This window comes from Schistocerca piceifrons, chromosome 1, assembly GCF_021461385.2.
Source record: "Schistocerca piceifrons isolate TAMUIC-IGC-003096 chromosome 1, iqSchPice1.1, whole genome shotgun sequence".
NCBI lineage: Eukaryota > Metazoa > Arthropoda > Insecta > Orthoptera > Acrididae > Schistocerca > Schistocerca piceifrons.
In genome coordinates this window covers 1093832476-1093858589 of record NC_060138.1, presented here as the reverse complement: position 1 = coordinate 1093858589, position 26114 = coordinate 1093832476, and the positions used below count along the sequence as shown (strand labels likewise).

General features: G+C 43.0%; 1 protein-coding gene across 8 annotated transcripts in view; it reads left to right on the top strand.

Moving 5' to 3' along the window:
• LOC124775714 (sorbin and SH3 domain-containing protein 1) overlaps nucleotides 1-26114 on the top strand; it is a 1093224-nt gene that overhangs the window by 1033784 nt on the left and 33326 nt on the right. For all 8 annotated transcript variants that reach the window (XM_047250558.1, XM_047250581.1, XM_047250574.1 and 5 more), the window contains 2 exons: nucleotides 13402-13606; nucleotides 22324-22467. In XM_047250558.1, coding sequence (XP_047106514.1) covers nucleotides 13402-13606; nucleotides 22324-22467 — 349 coding nt within the window. The remainder of the gene's footprint in view (nucleotides 1-13401; nucleotides 13607-22323; nucleotides 22468-26114) is intronic.

Here is a 26114-nt window from a genome sequence, read left to right as displayed (position 1 = left end):
ATTCGTATGAAAGACATGCGGATCGGGGCAGGTTGGCGGCGTTTCCTATTTGGTTGCTGTCCACAACCGAGACTCCTCTTTTAGCTGCTGACGTCGTCTGCTAGCGTCGGAAGTTAATTTTGCTGTGCCGCATTGATTATGATTATAGTAGTTGATTTTGTGCGTTTGTATCATAATCGTGGTTTTATTGTTTGCTTAGTTCCCGTGGCGTATTCTGAATTACAGGAGGTCTAGGATATTTGTCCTTGGAGTGTTCTTCCAGAAGAGAGACGCAGTATCTGATAAAAATAATATTTTTGGATTGGGGGGGGGGGGGGAGGAGGTGCTTACAATTGCTGAACAAGCAAGAAATTTGCACTGTCATAAATAAGAACATAAGGAGATAAAAAGAACAGTGTTTAAAACTGCAAATTTGTCTGATACTGGAATAGTTAGCTGCATTGAGCGAGAAAAATAGATATTTCGTTGTGTTGCAGTAGAAAGAAAACAAGACGCAAAGTTGGAAGTAAAAAGACGATATGTTCCGCCTTTTCATCGTTTTCCTTCCTAAATTTACTGAGCAAGAAAAAGGCTTTTCATTTACAAACGAAAATTTATATTGTTGCGGTGGATGGTCACACCAACAAATCTTTGTAAATATTTACTTTTGTACGGTACTTTTCGTATTCTCACAGATTGCATCAGTCTTCGTCAAGAACACATATTAAGAATTTTATTTTCCTCAATAATAGAAATCTACTACTGTTGACACTTCCTTAATTTTCTTCTTCTCCCTCTTCTATTTCTTCTTCTTCCTTGCCTTTCGCGTTCTCTACGGGGTCTGCGTTTGTTGTATGAGTTTTGGCGCTATAGTGGCAGTTGGTGGCCGTATATCCTTCCTGACTAAATGCTATAGATAGTTTCTTAATACTGATTTTAAGTTGCAGCTTTTTGTAAACCGGCTAGTGCTTATAACCTCACTTTTACTGTACTGAACTGAACTGAGGAACGCAACGTATGTTCAAATTCTACGCGCGCAACGTCTCTGATCCGGTCCGTGTATTTTGAAAGAATTTGTGAGATCTGAAGCAGGAATCTCTTATTCACATTTGTTGTGTGAGAGCTATGTCGTTGTTGAATTACATACCAGATTTGTCAAGAAATTCGCTTAACTTGAATAAAACATTAAACTTTTTTGGTTTTATAGTAAAGAAAAACAATGCAGCGGAATGTGCACTGTCATTCAAATTTCCTGACAGATTAAAAGTATGTCCTGGACCGGGAATCGCGAACGTAAGCCTCTAGGCCCGGGGTTGGAGCCCAGGTGCGGCACAACTTTAAATCTGCTATCAGCGTTCGTACTAACCCCACATTAGTTTTGATATCAGAACCGAAATAGTAATTCCAGCTTGGAAATATATGGAAATAAGCAACAAAAAAATATTTTGAAGTTCTACTTAGTACCTCAGTTCAATTTCGACTCAAAGTAACGATATCCAATTGGGTTCAGCGATTAGTAATGTGACTGTTTATCTGTATCCATTTTAGATCGTGAATGTGACGCTGATAACAATTCTGACAATGATGCAACGACCATTATTTAAGATAGTAAGATACTTCTTGCTGAATTTGAATCCAAAAAATGTATGATTTCCTTCACATTGGTCCAAAAACAAGGGCAGACGAAGTAAATGTGACTGCTCTCTGCCTTTAAATCTTCCGTGAAACTTCAGTTTTCAAACTAGAGGCTATATTTAATTTTGAAGAGTATGCGTTTATTGACTGCAGGACCCAATTTAGTGGCGGAATTGTCAATTCTTCATTTTTATAACACTTGTCCAGCACTTTGGCAGTCAACAACGGCTGAGAATTAGGCCTAGAAACAAGAAGCCTTCTGGTCATGTTTGACAAAACCAAAAATGGCTCTCTCATGTTAGAATTCGATTTCCAACGCGGCCTTTACTATTTTCAGCGTTTTCCTTCGAGAATCCCTCTCATTCTTTATTGCTCATGTCTTAAGTGACCCCTGACATTTAGTGAGCGTGTTATGAATTTAACATTGTCTGTGATGTTCTTTATTATGTCTCAAATATGTGACGCTGCAAATACTAAATCTTCGTTTCGTCAAGCTTGACAGCATGTGTGGAGGAAAGCTGTGACTACGTACATCTAAAACCCCGTAATAGTATACAGAAAATACAGTTATGAAAGCCCGACACATCGGCGAATTGTACCAATATTGTCAGTACATTGACAGTATACACTGACGAGCCAAAACATTATGACCACATGGTTAATAGCTTGTTGGTCCTTTTTGGGAAAGCAATGCAACACCGATTATGCGTACCATCGATTCTACAGTTTGTTGGTAGGTTTGTGGCATTAGATGTCTACATACAAGTCGTGTAATTACCGTAATTTAACGGGCTGCCCATTTGTGTACTGTCTGATAGCGCCCAATACCGATCCAGAAGCATTCCATCGGTTTCACGTCATGCTAATTTGATGACCAAGACATCAACTTGATTTCACCATCATCCTCTTCAAACCGCTGTCGCACTATTCTGGATTCGCGAAACGTACAGTTACGAGGCCTGTCTAAAAAGTATCCGACCTTTGGCCAGAAAAAATATTTCGAATACCTGACGGGATTGGGATCCTAATCCCCTTCTTAGTAGGCCTCTTGTGCTTGCACACACTTAGCCCACCGATCCTTCCACTGCTGGAAACACCTCTGGAAGTCTCCTTTTGGTATGGTGTTCAGCTCCATTGTCGCGTTCCGCGTTATCTGTTCTCTACTATCAAAACGGGATCCTTTCAGTGGCGTCTTCAATTTTGGAAACAACCAGAAATCGCAAGGAGCCATGTCTGGAGAGTAGGGAGGTTGGCGAACGGCTGTAATTCCATGTTTGGCCAAGAAATTTTGGATCAAGTGAGATGAATGTGCGGGGGCGTTGTCGTGATGCAGTTGCCAGGTTTTCGCCGTCCACGTGTCTGGTCTTTTGCGCCGAACTGCCTCACGGAGTCGCCGGAGGACATCTTGATAGTACTCCTTTGTCACTGTTTGTCCTTCCGGTGCGTATTCGTGATGCACAATTCCAAGGACGTCAGACAGTCAGCATCACTTTGATTTTGCTTCGCACCTGCCGCACTTTCTTCGGCCTTGGAGACTCGGGATACTTCCATTGCGACAACTGTCTTTTTGTTTGTGGGTCGTACCCGTACACCCATGACTCGTCTCCAGTTATCACGGTTTTCAGAAACCCAGGATCAGTGTTGGTGGTGTCCATAAGGCCCTGTCCAATGTCAAAACGGAGGTCTTTCTGTTCCGGCGACCACTACATTGGCACGAATTTCGCAGCCTCTCGGTGCGTGTTCAAATCATCACGCAAAATTGCATGTGCAGAATCTTTACTCACTCCAACCTCTTGGGTAACCTCCCGCACGGTCAAACGATGACCCGCCATCACCAAATTTCGCACTTTCTCAACAACAGCTGCACTCCGAGCAGTTTGGGGCCACTCTCCGCTGATGTATGGCCATTTTTGAATCGGTTGAACCATTCCTTAATTCCTGTTACACGTATTGAATCTTCAACAAATACCTGCTGAATCTTAAAGAATTGTTTCGCTTTGTAAATCACCAAGCTTTTGACAAAATTTGATGCAATATCTTTGCTCAACACGTTCAGTCATCTTGAGAGAATCGGTAATCCGACGAACATGTTGTGTAGCACCTCATTCAGCGACCGACAGGCAACGACTGACGCTTGGAAGGCGGCACAAAATTCACGCACGCGCATAAAGGTCTAGATCCTTTATTGTGTACAGTGAGGCCGGGCTATCGTCTCTATTTTGCGCGGGAAAACCAAAGGTCGGATACTTTTTAGACAGACCTCTTATACTGCTGAAATATGCCATCGCCGTCAGGGAAGACATCGAGTACGAAGGTATGCAAGTGGTCCGGTACTGAAATGATGTCTTCCATTACAGCCACAGGTCCCATGCAAGTGCATGAGAATGTTTTCCATAGCATAATACTGCTCCCACCGTGGTGCGCCGTGCTTCTTAGGAGTCGCCGTTCGCCTCGATGACGGCGTTGCTATTCTGTTTCCAATGATTCACGGTCGAATCCTGATGGTCCCTTGCCCACTATAATCGTGATTGTCGATGTCATTGTGTCTACAAAGGACCACGTAGGCGCTGTTTTGCTGTGAAGTTCCGTGTTCAAAAATGTACCATGAACAGCGTGCTCCGAAACAATTGCACGTGCCCCACCGTTGTGCTGTTTCGGCGAAGATACCACAGATCACCATCTATCCTACTTAACAGAGCAGACAAACCTCTGAACCTCGTGTTCTTGAAGAGTCCTGGACGCCTAACAACTTGGCGCCTAATGGGATTTTCACTGTCCTTCTACCTCTTTCAGTAGATGCTCACGACAGTAGCACGTGGACATTCGACCAGCTTCGCCGTTTTCGAGATACTAGTTCACAGGCTCTGCGTGATAATAATCTGTCCTTTGTCAAAGTCGCTTATCTCAGTGGATTTCCCCATTTGCAGCCCATATCTTCGCTATGGTGATCCCCCCTCAGTCTCTGCTCCGCTTACATAATTTCTCAACTATGTCATGTGGCCGCAACGCCACCAGGCGGCGTCCAACGTCCTGATGTGCAGTGGACATAACGGTTTGGCTGTTCAGTGTAGTATTGATACATGAATATAAAGTTAAACTTTCAAACTGCTGTAGAAACAACATCACTGGTCACAATGACGTCAAATTGCAACGGAATATTATCGGAGAAGGGGAAACGTACTGCAGAAGAAAAATAAATAGTTACAAAACGTAGCAATAGATGGCGCGGTAAGCATCATAATTTAATAGTGGTCGACTACAAATGACAAATGAATCATACAACAATGCCTAATGTGTACATTTGATGTTAAACAGACTGTGCATGGGCGTACAGGTGTGATACTGTTAGTTACATAAGCCCATCCACCACACCAAGGTCATGTCACATCGGATGGGAAAAATGGGTTTTTAATTATCCTGAGGCCAAAAACGGCAGAAAAAGCATCACTCACGTCTGTTTATAATTGTCCTGAGGCCAAAAACCACATAAAAGCATCAATCACATCGGTTTTTAATTGTCCTGAGGCCAAAAACCGCATAAAAAGCATCAATCAAATGGGTTTTTAATTGTCCTGAGGCCAAAAACCGCATAAAAGCATGAATCAGAATCGAATCGGATTATTAACTTCAGTGTGACTGGCGCAAAACATGTTCAGTATGCTGTCCACAGTTTTCTGCAACAAATTGAAATCGAGGAAAAGCATGTTCCATAACTGATCGCAGTTTTTTCGAGGTCACGTTCAGAATGTGTTGCGCAATGCGTGCCTTCAATGCAGCCAAGTTTTCAGTCGGAACACTGAACACAACGTCTTTCAGATAGCTCCACACGGATCAAGATCAGGTGACCGGAACGGCTAAAGGGAAATGGCGGCTGAGAATTCTAGCATTTCCTAAATGGCGCTTCAGCAGCTGCTTAACTGGATTTGCAATGTTCAGAGGTGCGTCATCTTACATAAAAATGATCCCATCCACGCTGTTGGAGAGCTGGAATGACGTAGTTGCGCAAAAGACACTCGTAGCGCTTACCAGTGACGGTACAGGTAACAGGACCGGAAGCACCTATCTCTTCGAAAAAAACCATGACCCTATGGTAAATGATGCCGTAAACCCGCACCACACAGTGACCTTTTCAGGATGAAGTGGTACTGGTTGATTTGAGTGAGGGTTTCCCGTTGCTTATATTCGACAGTATTGACATATCCTGTCAGATGGAAGTGGGCTTCGTCTGTCCACAAGAATCTTCCACGGCCGATCGTTGTCCCCTTCCATGCGAGCAAGAAATTCTGAAGCAAAGATCTCTCTCTTGCTGGCACATCAACACGAAGCAACTCGTGCACATGGGTAATTTTGAATGGATAGCAAAGAAGGATGTTTCGTAGGATTTTACGCCTCGTACTCACGGGTATGTCCAATGTTCGGGTAATTCTCCGTGCACTACACATTTGCACACCACCACCCGTCTCCTCCTGCATTGCTGTGACCACTGCTTCCACTGATGTCGAATCAATTCGTTTCCTCCCTCTACCAGGTTTCACGCCAAAAGAACCCGTCTTTTCGAATTTCCAAATCATTTTTTGTAGACCCACAGCAGTCAGCGGACAAACTCCTTTTTTCAAACCCGTCAGTGTCCGAAACTTCTGCAGAGCGACGTGTGCACAGTCACCATTCTTGTAATACAGCTTTACAGGCAGAGCGCGATCCTGCATTGAGACAGTCATGGCGAATGTCGCAGACACGAAAGGAGGAAAAGCCATGTACCCGACGTGTTTATACCAACTTCCATGGGTTGTGCGCATGCCAGCTGTTTTCACTTACGTATTCTGACACATACAGCGCCATCTATTGATCTGTTTTCACACTATCTTTTTTTCTTCTGCCATACGTTTCCTCCCTTCTCCGATAATATTCAGTTTGCAATTTGACGTCATTCTGACCAGTGGTGTTATTTCTACAGCTTTTTGAAAGTTTAATTATGATCACTCTGTATTCACGTATCTCGTTGCCATTCTTATACGAGCATCTTGAAAGGCATCGCAACAACTGCGTAGTCTGTGATAAATGGACGAGTTACTGTGTAAATCAGAAATATATACACTACTGGCCATTAAAATTGCTACACCATGAAGATGACGTGCTACAGACCCGAAATTTAACCGACAGGAAGAAGATGCTGTGATATGCAAATCATTAGCTTTTCAGAGCATTCACACAAAGTTGGCGCCGGTGGCGACACCTACAGCGTGCTGACATGAGGAAAGTTTCCAACTGATTTCTCATACACAAACAGCAGCTGACCGGCTTTGCCTGTTGAAACGTTGTTGTGATGCCTCGTGTAAGGAGGAGAAATGCGTACCATCGCGTTTCCGACTTTGATAAAGGTCGGATTGTAGCCTATCGCGATTGCGGTTTATCGTATCGCAACATTGCTGCTTGCATTCGCCGAGATCCAGTGACTGTTAGCAGCGTAAGGAATCGGTGGGTTCAGGAGGGTAATACGGAACGCCGTGCTGGATCACAACGGCCTCGTATCACTAGCAATCGAGATGACAGGCATCTTATCCGCGTGGCAGTAATGGATCGTGCAACCACGTCTCGATCCCTGAGACAACAGATGGGGACGTTTGCAAGACAACAACCATATGCACGAACAGTTCGACGACGTTTGCAGCAGCATGAACTATCAGCTCGGAGACCACGGCTGCGATTACCCTTGACGCCGCATCACAGACAGGAGCGCCTGCGATTGTGTACTCAACGAGGAACCTGGGTGCACGAATGGCAGAACGTCATTTTTTCGGATGAATCCAGGTTCTGTTTACTGCATCGTGATGGTCGCATCCGTGTTTGGCGAATCGCGGTGAACGCACGTTGGAAGCGTGTATTCGTCATCGCCATACTGGCGTATCACCCGGCGTGATGGTATGGGGTGCCATTGGTTACACGTCTCGGTCACCTCTTGTTCGCATTGACGGCACTTTGAACAGTGGACGTTACATTTCAGATGTGTTACGACCCGTGGCTCTACCCTTCATCCAATCCCTGAGAAACCCTATATTTCAGCAGGATAATGCACGACCGCATGTTGCAGGTTCTGTACGGGCCTTTCTGGATACAGAAAATGGTCGACTGCTGCCCTGGCCAGCACATTCTCCAGATCTCTCACCAAATGAAAACGTCTGGTCAATGGTGGTCTAGCAACTGGCTCGTCACAATACGCCAGTCACTACTCTTGATGAACTGTGGTATCGTGTTGAAGCTGCATGGGCAGCTGTACCTGTACACGCCATCCAAGCTCTGTTTGACTCAATGCCCAGGCGTATCAATGCCGTTATTACGGCCAGAGGTGGTTGTTCTGGGTACTGGTTTCTCAGGATCTATGCACCCAAATTGCGTGAAAATGTAACCACATGTCAGTCCTAGTATAATATAATTGTCCAATGCATTTCTTCTTGGTGTAGCAATTTTAATGGCCAGTAGTGTACTTTCAGAAAACGTTAAGTTATGGTTTCTAGTTTCTTTCTTATCAATTGACAATATTGAAAGATGAACCGTTTTCGTAAACGTAAGACCGAATCTACCCGTTCACCAACACCCACTACTCGCTAGGATGTACCGTGCGAAGAGATGGATCGGAGTTTCACACGAGCGGTGCTTCCTATATCCGTGCTGATTTTTGGAGAGATGTTACCTTTCCCACGACCGGCTGCTGGCGAGTTGATGGAAAGTAGCGCGCGCTTTGGCCACTGCCGGCGCCTACGTCAGCAGCAGAGCCAGCGCCGGGCGACGCCCACGTAAATAGGCTGTTCGCCAGACGCAGTTTTTCCGCGTGCAGGTTTTTTAGCGGTGTGCCGTTGTCGACGTGGGTGCGGAACGCCAATGAGGGCGTAAATGGAAAATTCAGAGTGAGTAGCGAATCTGTGTAACGTCACGGCGCGCAGAAAAGAAAATTTGCATTTCAAGTGGCTTTTCCGGCGTGCAGCACGTGACCTGTATTCACTCTGTTCGCAACTCTCCACTGGCGGGCGGTTACATCCGTGGCATATCGAAAGGGTAGTTCTTGTAGTTCCACTGTGTCGTGCTTCATGGGCGTGTCCTGTCGCAACTGTGATCTCAGCCCTTGTAAGTAATACATACACTTAATGATAGTAGAAGCTGACTATACTAGTTATGACATTTATTTTGCAATTGCGGTAACATTCCCTTTCCTTAGCTTGTCATATCAGTAATTCTTACGGAAAACTAAGAAAGATAAAAACTTGAGATAGAGATAATCATATATTATTTGATCAGATATTTATATAGCAATGCGTATAGTAGATTATTATTTTAGTCTAGGCGTCCTTTACCTTATAACCAAAAGAAGCAACAATATTACTCCTTCACAGTGACTCACAAGTTCTAGCAATGCACGAATGCTATGGTTGTATCGATAGTAAATTATTATGGATGTACTAAAATCTTTGTTTTAATTCCTGTGGCTACGAAAAATCATAATCTTTCTGATTCATCCAATCATGTATTCAACATCTACTAAGATCTTCTTTTCGGTATTTTTAATTAAATGAATGAATGGATTAATTCATTAATATTTCATTCTTCCGTAAGTTATGGTGGAAGTTCCTTTTCCACTTGCCGTCCTGTTTCTGTCAGTTAAACTTCAGTAACTAACTAGCGATGCTATTTCATCCAAAGATAACTAGCTCCATGTCTCCTTCATTCGGTAACTTATACTCTGTGTCAATTAGTAATATATTTTTTCCTTATAAAAAGAAAATCATTTATGTAATGATTGTCATCACACATCTGATTGTGTAATTAATTTTCCCATATCGGTAATGCCTATGGATTAGCTACCAATGATGATCGGTACAATTGCCAATCTAAAAAGTTTACTTTAAACATATTTCCAAACCCGTTCGAGATCTAACTCACATCGCGATCGGCTAACTGATCACTTTTTATTCGTCACCATAGATAGTACTTCATTACCCAGATTAATTATTTATGTTGTAAGTCTCGGTTTCGTTTCTTCTCCCCTTAATTTGGAAAAAGATATCGATATTAATTGGAACACATTTACAGAAAACAGCAAACTTAACCAATTTACCCCAAAGATAATTACTTTCTTATTACTAGTTGGATTACCGTACTCTGGCGAGCAATATACCCAGTCGACTCCAAACCTAGAACTCGATTGCCCAGAAAAATCATTCTAGCCATTAGTACAAACTATAGAAAAGCAAATGAACATCGTTGTTAGAACAGCGCAATATCGTATTTTATGACTGTCCGTTGGTTCTACAGCTTCAGTGACGTGGGCGTTGTGTAGCGTCCAAGGCACATACTGCAACATTTTTTTTAATTCAGATAAGTTGGGAGCATGTACGATAAATAGTTTGGACAAGAAGAGAATAGAAGCTTTCGAAATGTGGTGCTACAGAAGAATGCTGAAGATTAGATGGGTAGATCACATAACTAATGACGAGGTACTGAATAGAATTGGGGAGAAGAGGAGTTTGTGGCACAACTTGACAAGAAGAAGGGACCAGTTGGTAGGACATGTTCTGAGGCATCAAGGGATCACAAATTTAGCATTGGAGGGCAGCGTGGAGGATAAAAATCGTACTAAGCAGATTCAGAAGGATGTAGGTTGCAGTAAGTACTGGGAGATGAAGAAGCTTGCACAGAATAGAGTAGCATGGAGAGCTGCATCAAACCAGTCTCAGGACTGAAGACCACAACAACAACAAGTTGGGAGCGCCGTCTTCTCCCGTAATCTTCTATGGCTCTGTAACAAACTTTTCAATCTAATTCACAATACACAAAAAAATTACAATACACGTCATTTAGAATACAGAACTTTTATTAGTATACAGCTTAACATTTATCTGTACGTTAGACTACGTGAAACATTTCTTACGTGATGCATTATTCTCATTTTGAACTGATATTTCTATCCATTATGTATGTGGAACACTTACATGCTTCGTTTAGACATTTTGTCACGGCTCCACGACCCTAACAATGCTACAAATATGCAATAAATATTAACCATCTGATAATGACTCGCTAGGAAATTGGAAACCGATAATGGAAAGTAAAAATTGAAGAATAAAACAAAAGGTGACCGGTCACAATAACTTTCTGAAAACCTTTATGCTTATTTCAGCCCGCTAGATGGCATTGTCATAGGTCAAATGGATATCAACTGCGTTTTTTAAAATAAACCCCCATTTTTATTACATATTCGTGTAGTACGTAAAGAAATACGAATGTTTTAGTTGGACTACTTTTTTCGCTTTGTGATGGATGGCGCTGTTAATAGTCACGAACGTGTAACTACGTGGTATCACCTAACATTCCGCCAGTGCGGACGGTATTTGCTTTGTGATACATTAACCGTGTTAAAATGGACCGTTTACCAATTGCGGAAAAAGTCGATATCGTTTTGATGTATGGCTATTGTGATCAAAATTCCCAACGGGTGTGTGCTATGTATGCTGCTCATTCGCAGGATAGTTACGTTATTTAAGGAAACAGGAATGTTCAGCCACATGTGAAACGTCAACCGCGACCTGCAACAAATGATGATGCCCAAGTAGGTGTTTTAACTGCTGTCGCGGCTGATCTGCACATCAGTAGCAGAGAAATTGCGCGAGAATCGGGAATCCCAAAAACGTCGGTGTTGAGAACCATATTTCTATGCACCAGGAATTGCATGGCGACGACTTTGAACGTCGTATACAGTTCTGTCACTGGGCACAAGAGAAATTACGGGACGATGACAGATTTTTTGGACGCGTTCTATTTAGCGATGAAGCGTCATTCACCAACAGCGGTAACGTAAACCGGCATAATATGCACTAATGGGCAACGGAAAATCCACGATGGCTGCGACAAGTGGAACATCAGCGACCTTGGCGGGTTAATGTATGGTACGGCATTATGGGAGAAAGGATAATTGGCTCCCATTTTAGCGATGGGAATCTGAATGGTGCAATGTATGCTGATTTCGTACGTAATATTACACCGATGTTACTACAAGAGGTTTCACTGCATGACAGAATGACGATGTACTTCCAACATGATGGATGTCCGGCGCATAGCTCGCATACAGCTGAAGCGGTATTGAATAGCATATTTCATGACAGGTAGATTGGTCGTCGAAGCACCATACCATGGCCCGCACGTTCACCGGTTCTGACGTCCCCGGATTTCTTTCTGTGGGGAAAGTTGAAGGATATTTGCTATCGTGATCCACCGACAACGCCTGACAACATGCGTCAGCGCATTGTCAAAGCATGCGCTTACATTACGGAAGGCGAACTACTCGCTGTTGAGAGGAATGTCGTTACACGTATTGCCAAATGCATTGATGTTGACAGACATCATTTTGAGCATTTATTGCTTTAATGTGGTATTTACAGGTAATCACGCTGTAACGAGGATAATGGAATGTAGTCGAATTAAGTCTGGTGATGCTGAGGGAATTAGATTAGGAAATGAGACGCTTAAAGTAGTAAAGGAGTTTTGCTATTTGGGGAGCAAAATAACTGATGATGGGGGAAGTAGAGAGGATATAAAATGTAGACTGGCAATGACAAGGAAAGCGTTTCTGAAGAAGAGAAATTTGTTAACATCGAGTATAGATTTAAGTGTCAGGAAGTCGTTTCTGAAAGTATTTGTATGGAGTGTAGTCATGTATGGAAGTGAAACATGGACTATAAATAGTTTAGACAAGAAGAGAATATAAGCTTTTGAAATGTGGTGCTACAGAAGAATGCTGAAGATTAGATGGGTAGATCACATAACTAATGATGAGGTATTGAATAGAATTGGGGAGAAGAGGAGTTTGTGGCACAACTTGACTAGAAGAAGGGATCGATTGGTAGGACATGTTCTGAGGCATCAGGGGATCACAAATTTAGCATTGGAAGGCAGTGTGGAGGGTAAAAATCGTAGAGGGAGACCAAGAGATATATACACTAAGCAGATTCAGAAGGATGTAGGTTGCAGAAGTACTGGGAGATGAAGAAGCTTGCACAGGATAGGGTAGCATGGAGAGCTGCACCAAACCAGTCTCAGGACTGAAGACCACAACAACAACAACAACAACGCTGTAACAGCATGCGTTCTCAGAAATGATAAGTTCGCAAAGGTACATGTGTCACATTGGAACAACCGAAATAAAATCTTCAAACGTACCTACCTTCTGTATTTTAATTTAAAAAACCTACCTGTTACCAACTGTTCGTCTAAAATTGTGAGCCATATGTTTTTGACTATTACAGCGCCATCTATCACAAAGCGAAAAACGTGGTCCAACTAAAACATTCATATTTCTACGTACTACACGAATATGTAATAAAAATGGGGGTTCCTATTTTAAAAAAACGTTGTTGATATCCGTTTGACCAATGGCAGCGTCATCTAGCGGGCCAGCCATAGCGCCATCTGGTTTCCCCCTTCAAGCTAGACAAATTTCGTTCTTTGTAGTTTTTTCGTTTGACGCTTATTTCGTGAGTTATTTGGCCCAGTCACGTCAATGGACGACCCTGTATTATACGTTGTGTTTTTGGCGTTTCGGTGCTTTTGTCCAACCCCCGTATTGTACAGTAGTTCTCCGAAGTCAGGTATTTGGTGTTTAGCCGGCGGATGGAGAGAGAGTAGCGAACGTTTCCGGCTGCGGCGGCTTAAGGTAAACACGCCACGCGCTGCCTACTTGGCAGCGCTACTTGTATGTGGGCCGCGGGCGAGGCTGACGGAGACGCCGTCGTCTGGTTGCAGAGTCGCCGCACCGCTATGTGGAGTCGGAGGTGACCATCCACTACCGCAGTCCGGTGCGGTCCGAGGCGAAGGAGGCGCTCTCCGAGGAGGAACTGGCCCGCCGGCAGGCGGAGGCTATGCGCAGGATCTACCAGGAGGAGCGCCGCCGCAAGTACCTGCAGGAGCTGCAAGACATGCACAGCCGCCGCCACACCGACAACTTCACGTGAGTACGCTCCAGCTGCGTGGCGGTGGCGCTGCAGGCGATGTCTACATCTACATCCATACTCCGGAGGCCACCTGACGGTGTGTGGCGGAGGGTACCTTGAGTACCTCTGTTCGTTCTCCGTTCTATTCCAACCTCGTATTGTTCGTGGAAAGAAAGATTGTCGATATGCTTCTGTGTGGGCTCTAATCTCTCTGATTTTATCCTCATGGTCTCTTCGCGAGATATACGTAGGAGGGAGCAATATACTGCTTGACTCCTCGGTGAAGATATGTTCTCGAAACTTCAACAAAAGCCCGTACCGAGCTATTGAGCGTCTCTCCTGCAGAGTCTTCCACTGCAGTTTATCAATCATCTCCGTAACGCTTTCGCGATTACTAAATGATCCTGTAACGAAGCGCGCTGCTCTCCGTTGGATCTTCTCTATCTCTTCTATCAACCCTATCTGGTACGGATCCCACACTGCTGAGCAGTATTCAAGCAGTGGGCGAACAAGCGCACTGTAACCTACTTCCTTTGTTTTCGGACTGCATTTCCTTAGGATTCTTCCAATGAATCTGTCTGGCACCTGCTTTACCGACGATTAATTTTATATGGTCATTCGATTTTAAATCACTCCTAATGCCTACTCCCAGATAATTTATGGAATTAACTGCTTCCAGTTGCTGACCGGCTATATTGTAACTAAATTATAAGGGATCTATCTTTCTATGTATTCGCAGCACATTACACTTGTCTACATTGAGATTCAATTGCCATTCCCTGCACCATACGTCAATTCGTTGCAGATCCTCCTGCATTTCAGTACAATTTTCCAATGTTACAACCTCTCGATATACCACAGCATCATCCGCAAAAGGCCTCAGTGAACTTCCGATGTCATCCACAAGGTCATTTATGTATATTGTGAATAGCAACGGTCCTACAACACTCCCCTGCGGCACACCTGAAATTACTCTTACTTCGGAAGACTTCTCTCCATTGAGAATGACATGCTGCGTTCTGTTATCTAGGAACTCCTCAATCCAATCACACAATTGGTCTGATAGTCCATATGCTCTTACTTTGTTCATTAAACGACTGTGGGGAACTGTATCGAACGCCTTGCAGAAGTCAAGAAACACGGCATCTACCTGGGAACCCGTGTCTATGGCTCTCTGAGTCTCGTGGACGAATAGCGCGATCTGGGTTTCACACGACCGTCTTTTTCTAAACCCATGCTGGTTCCTACAGAGTAGATTTCTAGTCTCCAGAAAAGTCATTATACTCGATCATAATACGTGTTCCAAAATTCTACAACTTATCGACGTCAGAGATATAGGTCTATAGTTCTGCACATCTGTTCGACGTCCCTTCTTGAAAACGGGGATGACCTGTGCCCTTTTCCAATCCTTTGGAACGCTACGCTCTTCTAGAGACCTACGGTACACAGCTGCAAGAAGGGGGGCAAGTTCCTTCGCGCACTCTGTGTAAAATCGAACTGGTATCCCATCAGGTCCAGCGGCCTTTCCTCTTTTGAGCGATTTTAATTGTTTCTCTATCCCTCTGTCGTCTATTTTGATATCTACCATTTTGTCATATGTGCGACAATCTAGAGAAGGAACTACACTGCAGTCTTCCTCTGTGAAACAGCTTTGGAAAAAGACATTTAGTTTTTCGGCCTTTAATCTGTCATCTTCTGTTTCAGTACCATTTTGGTCACAGAATGTCTGGACATTTTGTTTTGATCTACCTACCGCTTTGACATAAGACCAAAATTTCTTAGGATTTTCTGCCAAGTCAGTACATAGAACTCGAATTCATTGAACGCCTCTCGCATAGCCCTCCTCGCACTGCATTTCGCTTCGCGTAGTTTTTGTTTGTCTGCAAGGCTTTGGCTATGTTTATGTTTGCTGTGAAGTTCCCTTTGCTTCCGCAGCAGTTTTCTAACTCGGTTGTTGTACCACGGTTATCTAAGATATACGCCGAGCGATGGCACATCGACAGCTTCACAGGAGTACACTCGAACTGCATAGCTGAGGGTGGTATTAGCGATATGTAGAATGTACCACGAATGCTGGCACACCAACTACGGGGTGTTCAAAAAGTCTCTCTGCAGTGCGCCGGCCTCAGTGGCCGAACGGTTCTAGGTGCTTCAGTCCGGAACCGCGCTGCTGCTACGGTCGCAGGTTCGACTCCTGCCTCGGGCATGGATGTGTGTGATGTCCTTAGGTTAGTTAGGTTTAAGTAGTCCTAAGTTCTAGGGGACTGATGACCTCAGATGTTAAGTCCCATAGTGCTCAGAGCCATTTGAACCATTTTTTCTCTGCAGTGCCGTATGATTGTTAGCCGCGCGTGCCGTATGCCGAAGTGAATATACCGAAATGAAACTCAGTGAAATACAAGTTATTAGTTTATTGAATATTCATTTTTACTTACAAATTTTCACATTAAATGTTGAAAGTGTACCTCCTGTTGTTGAATACACAATTCAATTCGTCTTATCATTTTTCCAAACGTAAGCTGTAATATTTCTTCTGTAACAAAAAATGGTTCAAATGGCTCTGAGTCGGGTAGGTGAGCAACAACTCGCTCGCCACCTAGGCAGTCAGCACCGGATCTACGGTATTTCCGAACCGGCGCAAAAGTTCAATAGTGACGCGCTTCCAACCCGCCCCCCTCCACCCCTCGAGACTTTAAGATAAGACGTCGAAAATACACTACTGGCAATTAAAATTGCTACACCACGAAGATGGCGTCATACAGACGCGAAATTTAACCGACAGGAAGAAGATGCTGTGATATGCAAATTATTAGCTTTTCAGAGCATTCACACAAGGTTGGCGCCGGTGGCAACACCTACAACGTGCTGACATGAGGAAAGTTTCCAACCGATTTCTCGTACACAAACAGCAGTTGACCGGCGTTGCCTGGTGAAACGTTGTTGTGAAGCCTCGTGTAAGGAGGAGAAATGAGTACCATCACGTTTCCGACTTTGATAAAGGTCGGATTGTAGCCTATTGCGATTTGCGGTTTATCGTATCGCGACATTGCTGCTCGCGTTGGTCGAGATCCAATGACTGTTAGCAGAATACGGAATCGTGGATTCAGGAGGGTAATACGGAACGCCGTGCTGGATCCCAACGGCCTCGAATCACTAGCAGTCGAGATGCCAGGCATCTTATCCGCACGGCTGTAACGGTTCGTGCAACCACGTCTCGATCCCTGAGTCAACAGATGGGGACGTTTGCAAGACAACAACCATCTGCACGAACAGTTCGATGACGTTTGCAGCAGCACGGACTATCAGCTCGGAGACCGTGGCTGCGGTTACCATCTACGCTGCATCACAGACAGGAGCGCCTGCAATGGTGTCTCAACGACGAACCTGGGTGCACGAATGGCAAAACGTCATTTTTTCGGATGAATCCAGGTTCTGTTTACAGCATCATGATGATCGCATCCGTGTTTGGCGACATCACTGTGAACACACATTGGAAGCGTGTATTCGTCATCGCCATACTGGCGTATCACCCGGCGTGATGGTATGGGGTGCCATTGGTTACACGTTTCGGTCACCTGTTGTTCGCATTGACGTCACTTTGAACAGTGGACGTTACATCTCAGATGTGTTACGACCCGTGGCTGTACCCTTCATTCGATCCCTGCGAAACCCTACATTTCAGCAGGATAATGCAGGACCACATGTTACAGGCCCTGTACGGGCCTTTCTGGGTACAGAAAATGTTCGATTGCTGCCCTGGCCAGCACATTCTCCAGATCTCTCACCAATTGGAAACGTCTGGTCAATGGTGGCCGAGCAACTGGCTCGTTACGATACGCCAGTCACTACTCTTGATGAACTGTGGTATCGTGCAGAAGCTGCATGGGCAGCTGTACCTGTACACGCCATCCAAACTCTGTTTGACTCAATGCCCAGGCGTCTCAAGGCCGTTATTACGTCCAGAGGTGGTTGTTCTGGGTACTGATTTCTCAGGATCTATGCACCCAAATTGCGTGAAAATGTAATTACATGTCAGTTCTAGTATAATATATTTGTCCAATGAATACCCGTTTATCATCTGCATTTCTTCTTGGTGTATCAATTTTAATGGCCAGTAGTGTAAAAAAAATATGTATTTTTGAAAAATAAGTTCATTTTGTAGCTCATATCTTTCTGAAGAGTTTGATATATAAAATAATACGTGTTTGAGGAAATGTAAGACATGTTATATGCTCTTAAGTGTGCCAAAATGCAGCGCTACTCCTCCACACACAGTGTTCTTCTATCACATGTCACTGTATTTCGTTCTGTGGAATTCAAACATGTATACTTTGTAGTGGAAGCCATCAGGATAATGGAAATTAAAATGTCCTGTGGTACCTTTCCTATTCCAGTCGGCCAGTTTGACTGTACAACTGGCCCTTAGTGGTGCAGCTTTCTGGCAAAAATTTTCTGTCAAAATTTCATTTTCTTGGATACACTGAGAAGATAATATGTAATCTATCTTACCTGTAATTCTTGTTAGTCCTTTATTTCCAGTCTGGTAGTCTGAATCTATGGATTTCGCTTGTAATTATTACAGCGCTGATCATTCTCAAGCCCAGTCAACCACATAAACAAAGAGAGTTTGGCATTCACCTGTTCGGTTCATCTCGTATAGCCCCGTCCCCTTCTGTCTGCGGGGAAGTTTTTTCATTTCTAGATGCGACGGGAATTCCCCTTGCAGAGACATCACATACACTATGCACACATCCAAAAATCAACTTATGATCCGTTCAGAAATCAATTTAGAGGTGTTCAGAAATGTTCAAACCCAACAGGGATGTGTTTCAAAATCCTATGAATAATCGATAGACCAACATACGCTGGATGCTAGGCGCTTAGTGAAAAAAGGTTATTTTCTTCAAGAAAACGAATTAGGCACTCCCTGAAATCGCCGCCCAGGACTACAGAACTTCTCTTTAAACATGGTTTTGAGAATATTTAAGTTGCATGTTTTTGTTTTTGTGTTTTAGTCCAATGTTCTATGTGCTGCCTCCTGTTCCAGCTACATAATTTAGATTTTACCTTCACGTTGGGGATGCTTAAAATACATTCCAGTCCAACAAATGGAGTCTGTGCCTCTGTTCTGGCTAGCCTAGAAATTTATTCGAAATGGTTCAAATGGCTCTGAGCACTATGGGGCTTAACATCTGTGGTCATCAGTCCCCTAGAACGTAGTACTACTTAAACCTAACTAACCTAAGAACATCACACACATCCATGCCCGAGGCAGGATTCGAACCTGCGACCGTAGCGGTCACACGGTTCCAAACTGAAGCGCCTAGAACCGCACGGCCGCACCGGCCGGCTAGAAATTTATTTGTTACCAAGTTAATTCCTGAGTTGCCAATGACACACAGCATGTTTACCCAGTCGCTTTCTCCTAGCCTCACAAGGGTTTGGCTCAAATGGCTCTAAGCACTATGGGACTTAACATTGGAGGTCATCAGTCCCATAGACTTAGAACTACTTAAACCTAACTAACCTAAGGACATCACACATATCCATGCCCGAGGCAGTATTCAAACCAGCGACTGTAGCAACAACGCGGTTCCGGACTGAAGCGCTTAGAACCACTCGGCCACAGTGACCAGCCTCACAAGGGTTTCATGGCATTCTGTAACTGCAATGATCTTAGCTCGTTGCAGGGGCTGATAGAGATCCAGATCCTCCTTGGCTGTCTGAATGAATACGGATGCTATGATCCTTGTATCAGCTGTGAAGATTCTCCTCTGCACATACTCTCACAGCAAATATATCTTCCTGAAATACCATAGCCAGCTTCACGAGAGAGACTGCACCCTCCACTCAAGCTTGTATACCCCAGGAACAGCGTCTTTGTCCATTCTTGACCCTTTACTAACCCAGACTGTGTCACTTGAACGGTGTTATGGTTCCTTCTTTCACTGCTCCCTACTTCCTGTGGTTACACAGAAACGGTTATTGAAGCAACTGAAGTTTATTCTGGAGTCAGCTGGCATTTCTCTGACCATTCCTATATTCACTGCATTCGTTATATTAATGCAGGATGCTTGATGTCCCAAAGATTTCTAGTTTTTAACCTGTGTGCCTCTGCTGCTATCTCCATTGTAATGCTATTATGTAATGGGGGCATATCTAGCATGGTCTCTAACCCAGCAGTGGTAGGCCAATCTCTGCACCTTCTCATGTTCTTTAGCTGTCACCTTATGTTGTACTTTATTCCACCATACTGTATCCTCATAAATTAATTATCATCAGCATGCCATGGTTTGTTTTTGGGTTTCAGTCCAATACAGAAGCCCACTTGTCCTTCTGCATCAGAGAAAGATTTTTTGTACTCCTGTGGATGTGTACACATTTTTTTAATGTCTTAATGTTCAATTGTCAGTATACCTTGCAAGAGGCAGGTGACTATTACTATGCACTATAATTGTATCATTTGAAATGTACAATTACACTATGTATGCATTTCATACTTTCAGATTATACAAGGGATGTTCAGTAAATAATGCAACACATTTTTTTTTTCTTAGACAATTTCGGTTGAAAAATGCGGAATTTGTTGTGGGACATCGTGGAACATTTCCACTTCATCCCCTATCATTTCATGCAGTTCTGATAGCCTTCAAAATGGCACGTGTGAGGGAGGTGCATTCCAAGCAGAGAGGTGTCACTGAATTTCTCTTGGCATGAAACTGGAACATCACAGACGTTCATAGGTATTTGCAGAATGTCTGTGGAGACATGGCAGTGAACAAAAGCACAGTGAATCATGGGGCAAGGCATCTGTTATCACTGCCATTTGGCTGCACACAGATTTGACTCCAGCAGTGGTGGAATGTGCACACACTCTCATTTGAAGTGATCAACAGATCACAATCAAGCACCTCACTGCTCTACTGGACATCTATGTTGGTAGTGCTGTTGGGCTACTCAAAAGTGTGTGCCTCCTGGATTCCATGCTGCCTAACAGAAGACCAGAAAGAGCAACGAAGGACCTTCTGTGCAGAATTGCTCACGCATTATGAGACTGATCATGGTAATTTTTTCGAACACTACCACAGGCAGTGAAACGTGGGTTCATTACTTCGAACCGGAAACAAAATGGCAGTCTATTGAATGATGGCACACCACCGCTCCTCTGAAGAAATAGTTCACCCAGTAAAGTCATGGTGATGATCTTCTGGCTCTCTGAATGGGTTATTGTTTTTGATGTCCTCCCTCATGGTGCAGTGATCAACTCTGAACTGAAGGAAACTGAAGAAATGATGTGAGCATGTTTGTCGCCACAAAAATGCAAATGAAATTTTCCTTCTCCATGACAACACAAGCCTTCAAACAAGTTTTGCACCAGAGAGAAGCTCACAGAAGTTAATTGAACTGTCCTTCCTCATTCACCCTACAGCCTGGATCTCACACCTTCTGACTTCTATCTGATTGGTCACATGAAGGATGCATCAAATACATGGGTGATGGGAGCTTATTGATACAGCAACACGTTGTCTCTGATGTTGACCAGTAGAGTGTCACCCTGCAGCCATACAGGCCTGCCAGTGAGGTGCATAAGGCCATCACATTTAATGGAAATTATGTTAAAAAATAGGGTTTTGTAGCCAAAACAGTGGGGAATATTATGGTGTATTTGAACCCTGAATAGAACCAAAAATGTTGCATTACTTATTGAACACCCCTTGTAGTTTTTGTGAAGTGTTACTAGACGCTGTGATTTTAATGTTAGAGAATAGATGGAACCAAGTAATATTTCTTAGTTTTAATGTAAGTGCGGTAGTGCATACTGGGTACTTTCTGGTACTGCATGTGAGTCTGACAGACAGACTGCCTGAATTTTAATGAAAATATTATGTTCCCCTTCCCCTGTATTTAAATTTTTTATGTATGTGTATTTAAATTTTCGGTGTATGTGTCATATATATATTTCATACTTTAATTTTATGTTGCTTGTCACATCGCACAGTTCTTGTGATTGTAGCTTTTGATGATGTGTGGTGTCATGTAATACTCCTGATTTTAAACACGTATTTTATGTAACCTTTTATCACCATATTGTCATCATTACCATTTGTATAAAGAAAATGTTTCTTTTATAATCAGTTGCTTCATTGGCATCAGATACACAGTGTAATAAATGTATATTGATTGATGTTCCTTGGCACCACTCTACATTTCATTAATGCCACCTGATGGCAAGAATGTCTTCTTGGTCCACCCAATTGTGTCTGTAGTCTGTATATGTTTGTTTGACATACAACTTGAAATGCTGTATCTATATGCAGCAATCGCTCCCAGTTAGGTGTAGTACAGTTTGTGCCAGGCGATTTCAGTCAAAGTGGAATGCTATAGCTGCCCATTACTGTGTTTTATAAAATATTTTTGTATGTGATCTTTTTGTAGATACCTGATGATGGATAACTTCTGAAACATGTCATATGAGCATTAAAGTCATTGCGTGCCTGATATTAGACTTTTACTATTGCAGCCCAATCAACCTGAATGCAGAACTGCTGATCACATTATTATATACTGTATTTGGAATGTTGTAGTTCGTAATTATACATAGACTGAGAGTAAAAAAAAAGCTACACTCACAGCTAAACTAGCGTGCAGATAATTTTGAATGAAATATTTTCTGTGACATAAAATTGAACTGCAAGTACTCCAGATGTTGTTACCAGTGTCTTTGTTGTTACAGCCCCTCTCAGAAGTCACCTATTCCGCTGAACCGCTATGATGACTTCTTGGATGATGCCAGCTCCAAGTCCAGGCCAAGAGACAAAACTCCTGAGCCCAAGCTGGTCGCTCGTGCACTGTACAACTTTGTTGGACAGACTTCAAGGTAGATGTCACATCCAGTCTGAAGTTATGCTTATTTCATCCAACTTTCCCCATAATACACTGTGATAGATGTTACCTTAGAATCCAGTCATTTTAGAAGCCATGGAGCTTGTAATACCATCCAGTAATTTTTAGTACCCCCCCCCCCCCCCCCATGAACCATGGACCTTGCCGTTGGTGGGGAGGCTTGCATGCCTCAATGATACAGATAGCCGTACCGTAGGTGCAACCACAACGGTGGGGTATCTGTTGAGAGGCCAGACAAATGTGTGGTTCCTGAAGAGGGGCAGCAGCCTTTTCAGTAGTTGCAGGGGCAACAGTCTGGATGATTGACTGATCTTGTCCTGTAACACTAACCAAAATGGTCTTGCTGTTGTGTTACTGCGAACGGCTGAAAACAAGGGGAAACTACAGCCGTAAATTTTTGCGAGGGCATGCAGCTTTACTGTATGATTAAATGATGATGGCGTTCTCTTGGGTAAAATATTCTGGAGGTAAAATAGTCCCCCATTCGGATCTCCGGGCAGGGCCTACTCAAGAGGATGTTGTTATCAGGAGAAAGAAAACTGGCATTCTGTGGATCGGAGCGTGGAATGTCAGATCCCTTAATCAGGCAGGTAGGTTAGAAAATTTAAAAAGGTAAATAGGTAGATTAAAGTTAGATATAGTGGGAATTAGTGAAGTTCGATGGCAGGAACAACAAGACTTTTGGTCAGGTGAATACAGGGTCATAAATACAAAATCAAATAGGGGTAATGCAGAAGTAGGTTTAATAATGAATAAAAAAAATAGGAGTACGGGTAAGCTACTACAAACAGCATAGTGAACGCATTATTGTGGCCTAGATAGACACGAAGCCCATGCCTACTACAGTAGTACAAGTTTATATGCCAACTAGCTCTGCAGATGACAAAGAAATTGATGAAATGTATGATGAGATGAAAGAAATTACTCAGGTACTGAAGGGAGACAAAAATTTAATAGTCATGGGTGACTGGAATTCGAGAGTAGGAAAAGGGAGAGAAGGAAACATAGTAGGTGAATATGGATTGGGGGTAAGAAGTGAAAGAGGAAGCCGTCTGGCAGAATTTTGCGCAGAGCATAACTTAATCATAGCTAACACTTGGTTCAAGAATCATAAAAGAAGGTTGTATACATGGAAGAATCCTGGAGATACTAGAAGGTATCAGATAGATTATATAATGGTAAGACAGAGATTTAGGAACCAGGTTTTAAATTGTAAGACATCGCCAGGGGCAGATGTGGACTCTGACCACAATCTATTGGTTATGACCTGTAGATTAAAACTGAAGAAACTGCAAAAAGGTGGGAATTTAAGGAGATGGGACCTGGATAAACTGACTAAACCAGAGGTTGTACAGAGTTTCAGGGAGAGCATAAGGGAACAATTGACAGAAATGGGGGAAAGAAATACAGTAGAAGAAGAATGGGTAGCTTTGAGGGATGAAATAGTGAAGGCAGCAGAGGATCAAATAGGTAAAAAGACGAGGGCTAGTAGAAACCCATGGGTAACGGAAGAAATATTGAATTTAGTTGATGAAAGGAGAAAATATAAAAATGCGGTAAATGAAGCAGGCAAAAAGGAATACAAACGTCTCAAAAATGAGATTGACAGGAAGCGGGGATGGCTAGAGGACAAATGTAAGGATGTAGAGGCTCATCTCACTAGGGGTAAGATACATACTGCCTACAGGAAAATTAAAGAGACATTTGGAGAAAGGGGAATCACTTGCATGAATATCAAGAGTTTTGATGGAAACCCAGTTCTAAGCAAAGAAGGGAAAACAGAAAGGTGGAAGGAGTATATAGAGGGTCTATACAAGGGCGATGTACTTGAGGACAATATTATGGAAATGGAAGAGGATGTAGATGAAGATGAAATGGGAGATATGATACTACGTGAAGGGGAGATATGATACTACGTGAAGAGTTTGACAGAGCACTGAAAGACCTGAGTCGAAACAAGGCCCCCGGAGTAGACAACATTCCATTAGAACTACTGACAGCCTTGGGAGAGCCAGTCCTGACAAAACTCTACCATCTGGTGAGCAAGATGTATGAGACAGGCGAAATACCCTCAGACTTCAAGAAGAATATAATAATTCCAATCCCAAAGAAAGCAGATGTTGACAGATGTGAAAATTACTGATCTATCAGCTTAATAAGTCACACCTGCAAAATACTAACGCGAATTCTTTACAGACGAATGGAAAAACTGATAGAAGCCAAACTCGGGGAAGATCAGTTTGGATTCCGTAGAATTGTTGGAACACGTGAGGCAATACTGACCCTATGACTTATCTTAGAAGAAAGATTAAGGAAAGGAAACCTATGTTTCTAGCATTTGTAGACTTAGAGAAAGCTTTTGACAATGTTGATTGGAATACCCTCTTTCAAATTCTGAAGGCTGCAGGGGTAAAATACAGGGAGCGAAAGGCTATTTACAATTTTGTACAGAAAGCAGATGGCAGTTATAAGAGTCGAGGGGTATGAAAGGGAAGCAGTAGTTGGGAAGGGAGTGAGACAGGGTTATAGCCTCTCCCCGATGTTATTCAATCTGTATATTGAGCGAGCAATAAAGAAAACAAAAGAAATGTTCGGAATAGGTATTAAAATCCATGGAGAAGAAATAAAAACTTTGAGGTTCGCCGATGACATTGTAATTCTATCGGAGACAGCAAAGGACTTGGAAGAGCAGTTGAATGGAATGGATAGTGTCTTGAAGGGAGGATATAAGATGAAAATCAACAAAAGCAAAACGAGGATAATGGAATGTGGTCAAATTAAGTCGGGTGATGTTGAGGGTATTAGATTAGGAAATGAGACACTTAAAGTAGTGAAGGAGTTTTGCTATTTGATGAGCAAAATAACTGATGATGGTCAAAGTAGAGAGGATATAAAATGTAGACTGGCAATGGCAAGAAAAGCGTTACTGAAGAAGAGAAATTTGTTAACTTCGAGTATAGATTTAAATGTCAGGAAGTCGTTTCTGAAAGTATTTGTGTGGAGTGTAGCCATGTATGGAAGTGAAACGTGGACGATAAATAGTTTAGACAAGAAGAGAATAGAAGCTTTCGAAATGTGGTGCTACAGAAGAATGCTGAAGATTAGATGGGTAGATCACATAACTAATCAGGAGGTGTTGAATAGGATTGGGGAGAAGAGAAGTTTGTGGCACAACTTGACTAGAAGAAGGGATCGGTTGGTAGGACATGTTCTGAGGCATCAAGGTATCACCAACTTAGTATTGGAGGGCAGCGTGGAGGGTAAAAATGACCAAGAGATGAATACACTAAGCAGATTCAGAAGGATGTAGGCTTCAGTAGGTACTGGGAGATGAAGAATCTTACACAGGATAGAGTACCATGGAGAGCTGCATCAAACCAGTCTCAGGACTGAAGACCACAACAACAACAACAATTTTCAGTGTGGGTGAATTAAGAGTAAGTGGACTTTTTCCATAAGATATATACGAAAAAAGAGAGATTTTCATTTTCCAATAGAAATTAAAAAAAATAACACAGGAAAATCAGTACCTTCTTTTCCTCCTGAGCGTTCTGGAGCCATATGAGTTAAAACATGTGAGAGGAGAAGGATTAAATATTGACTCAGATGGGAAACATTAAA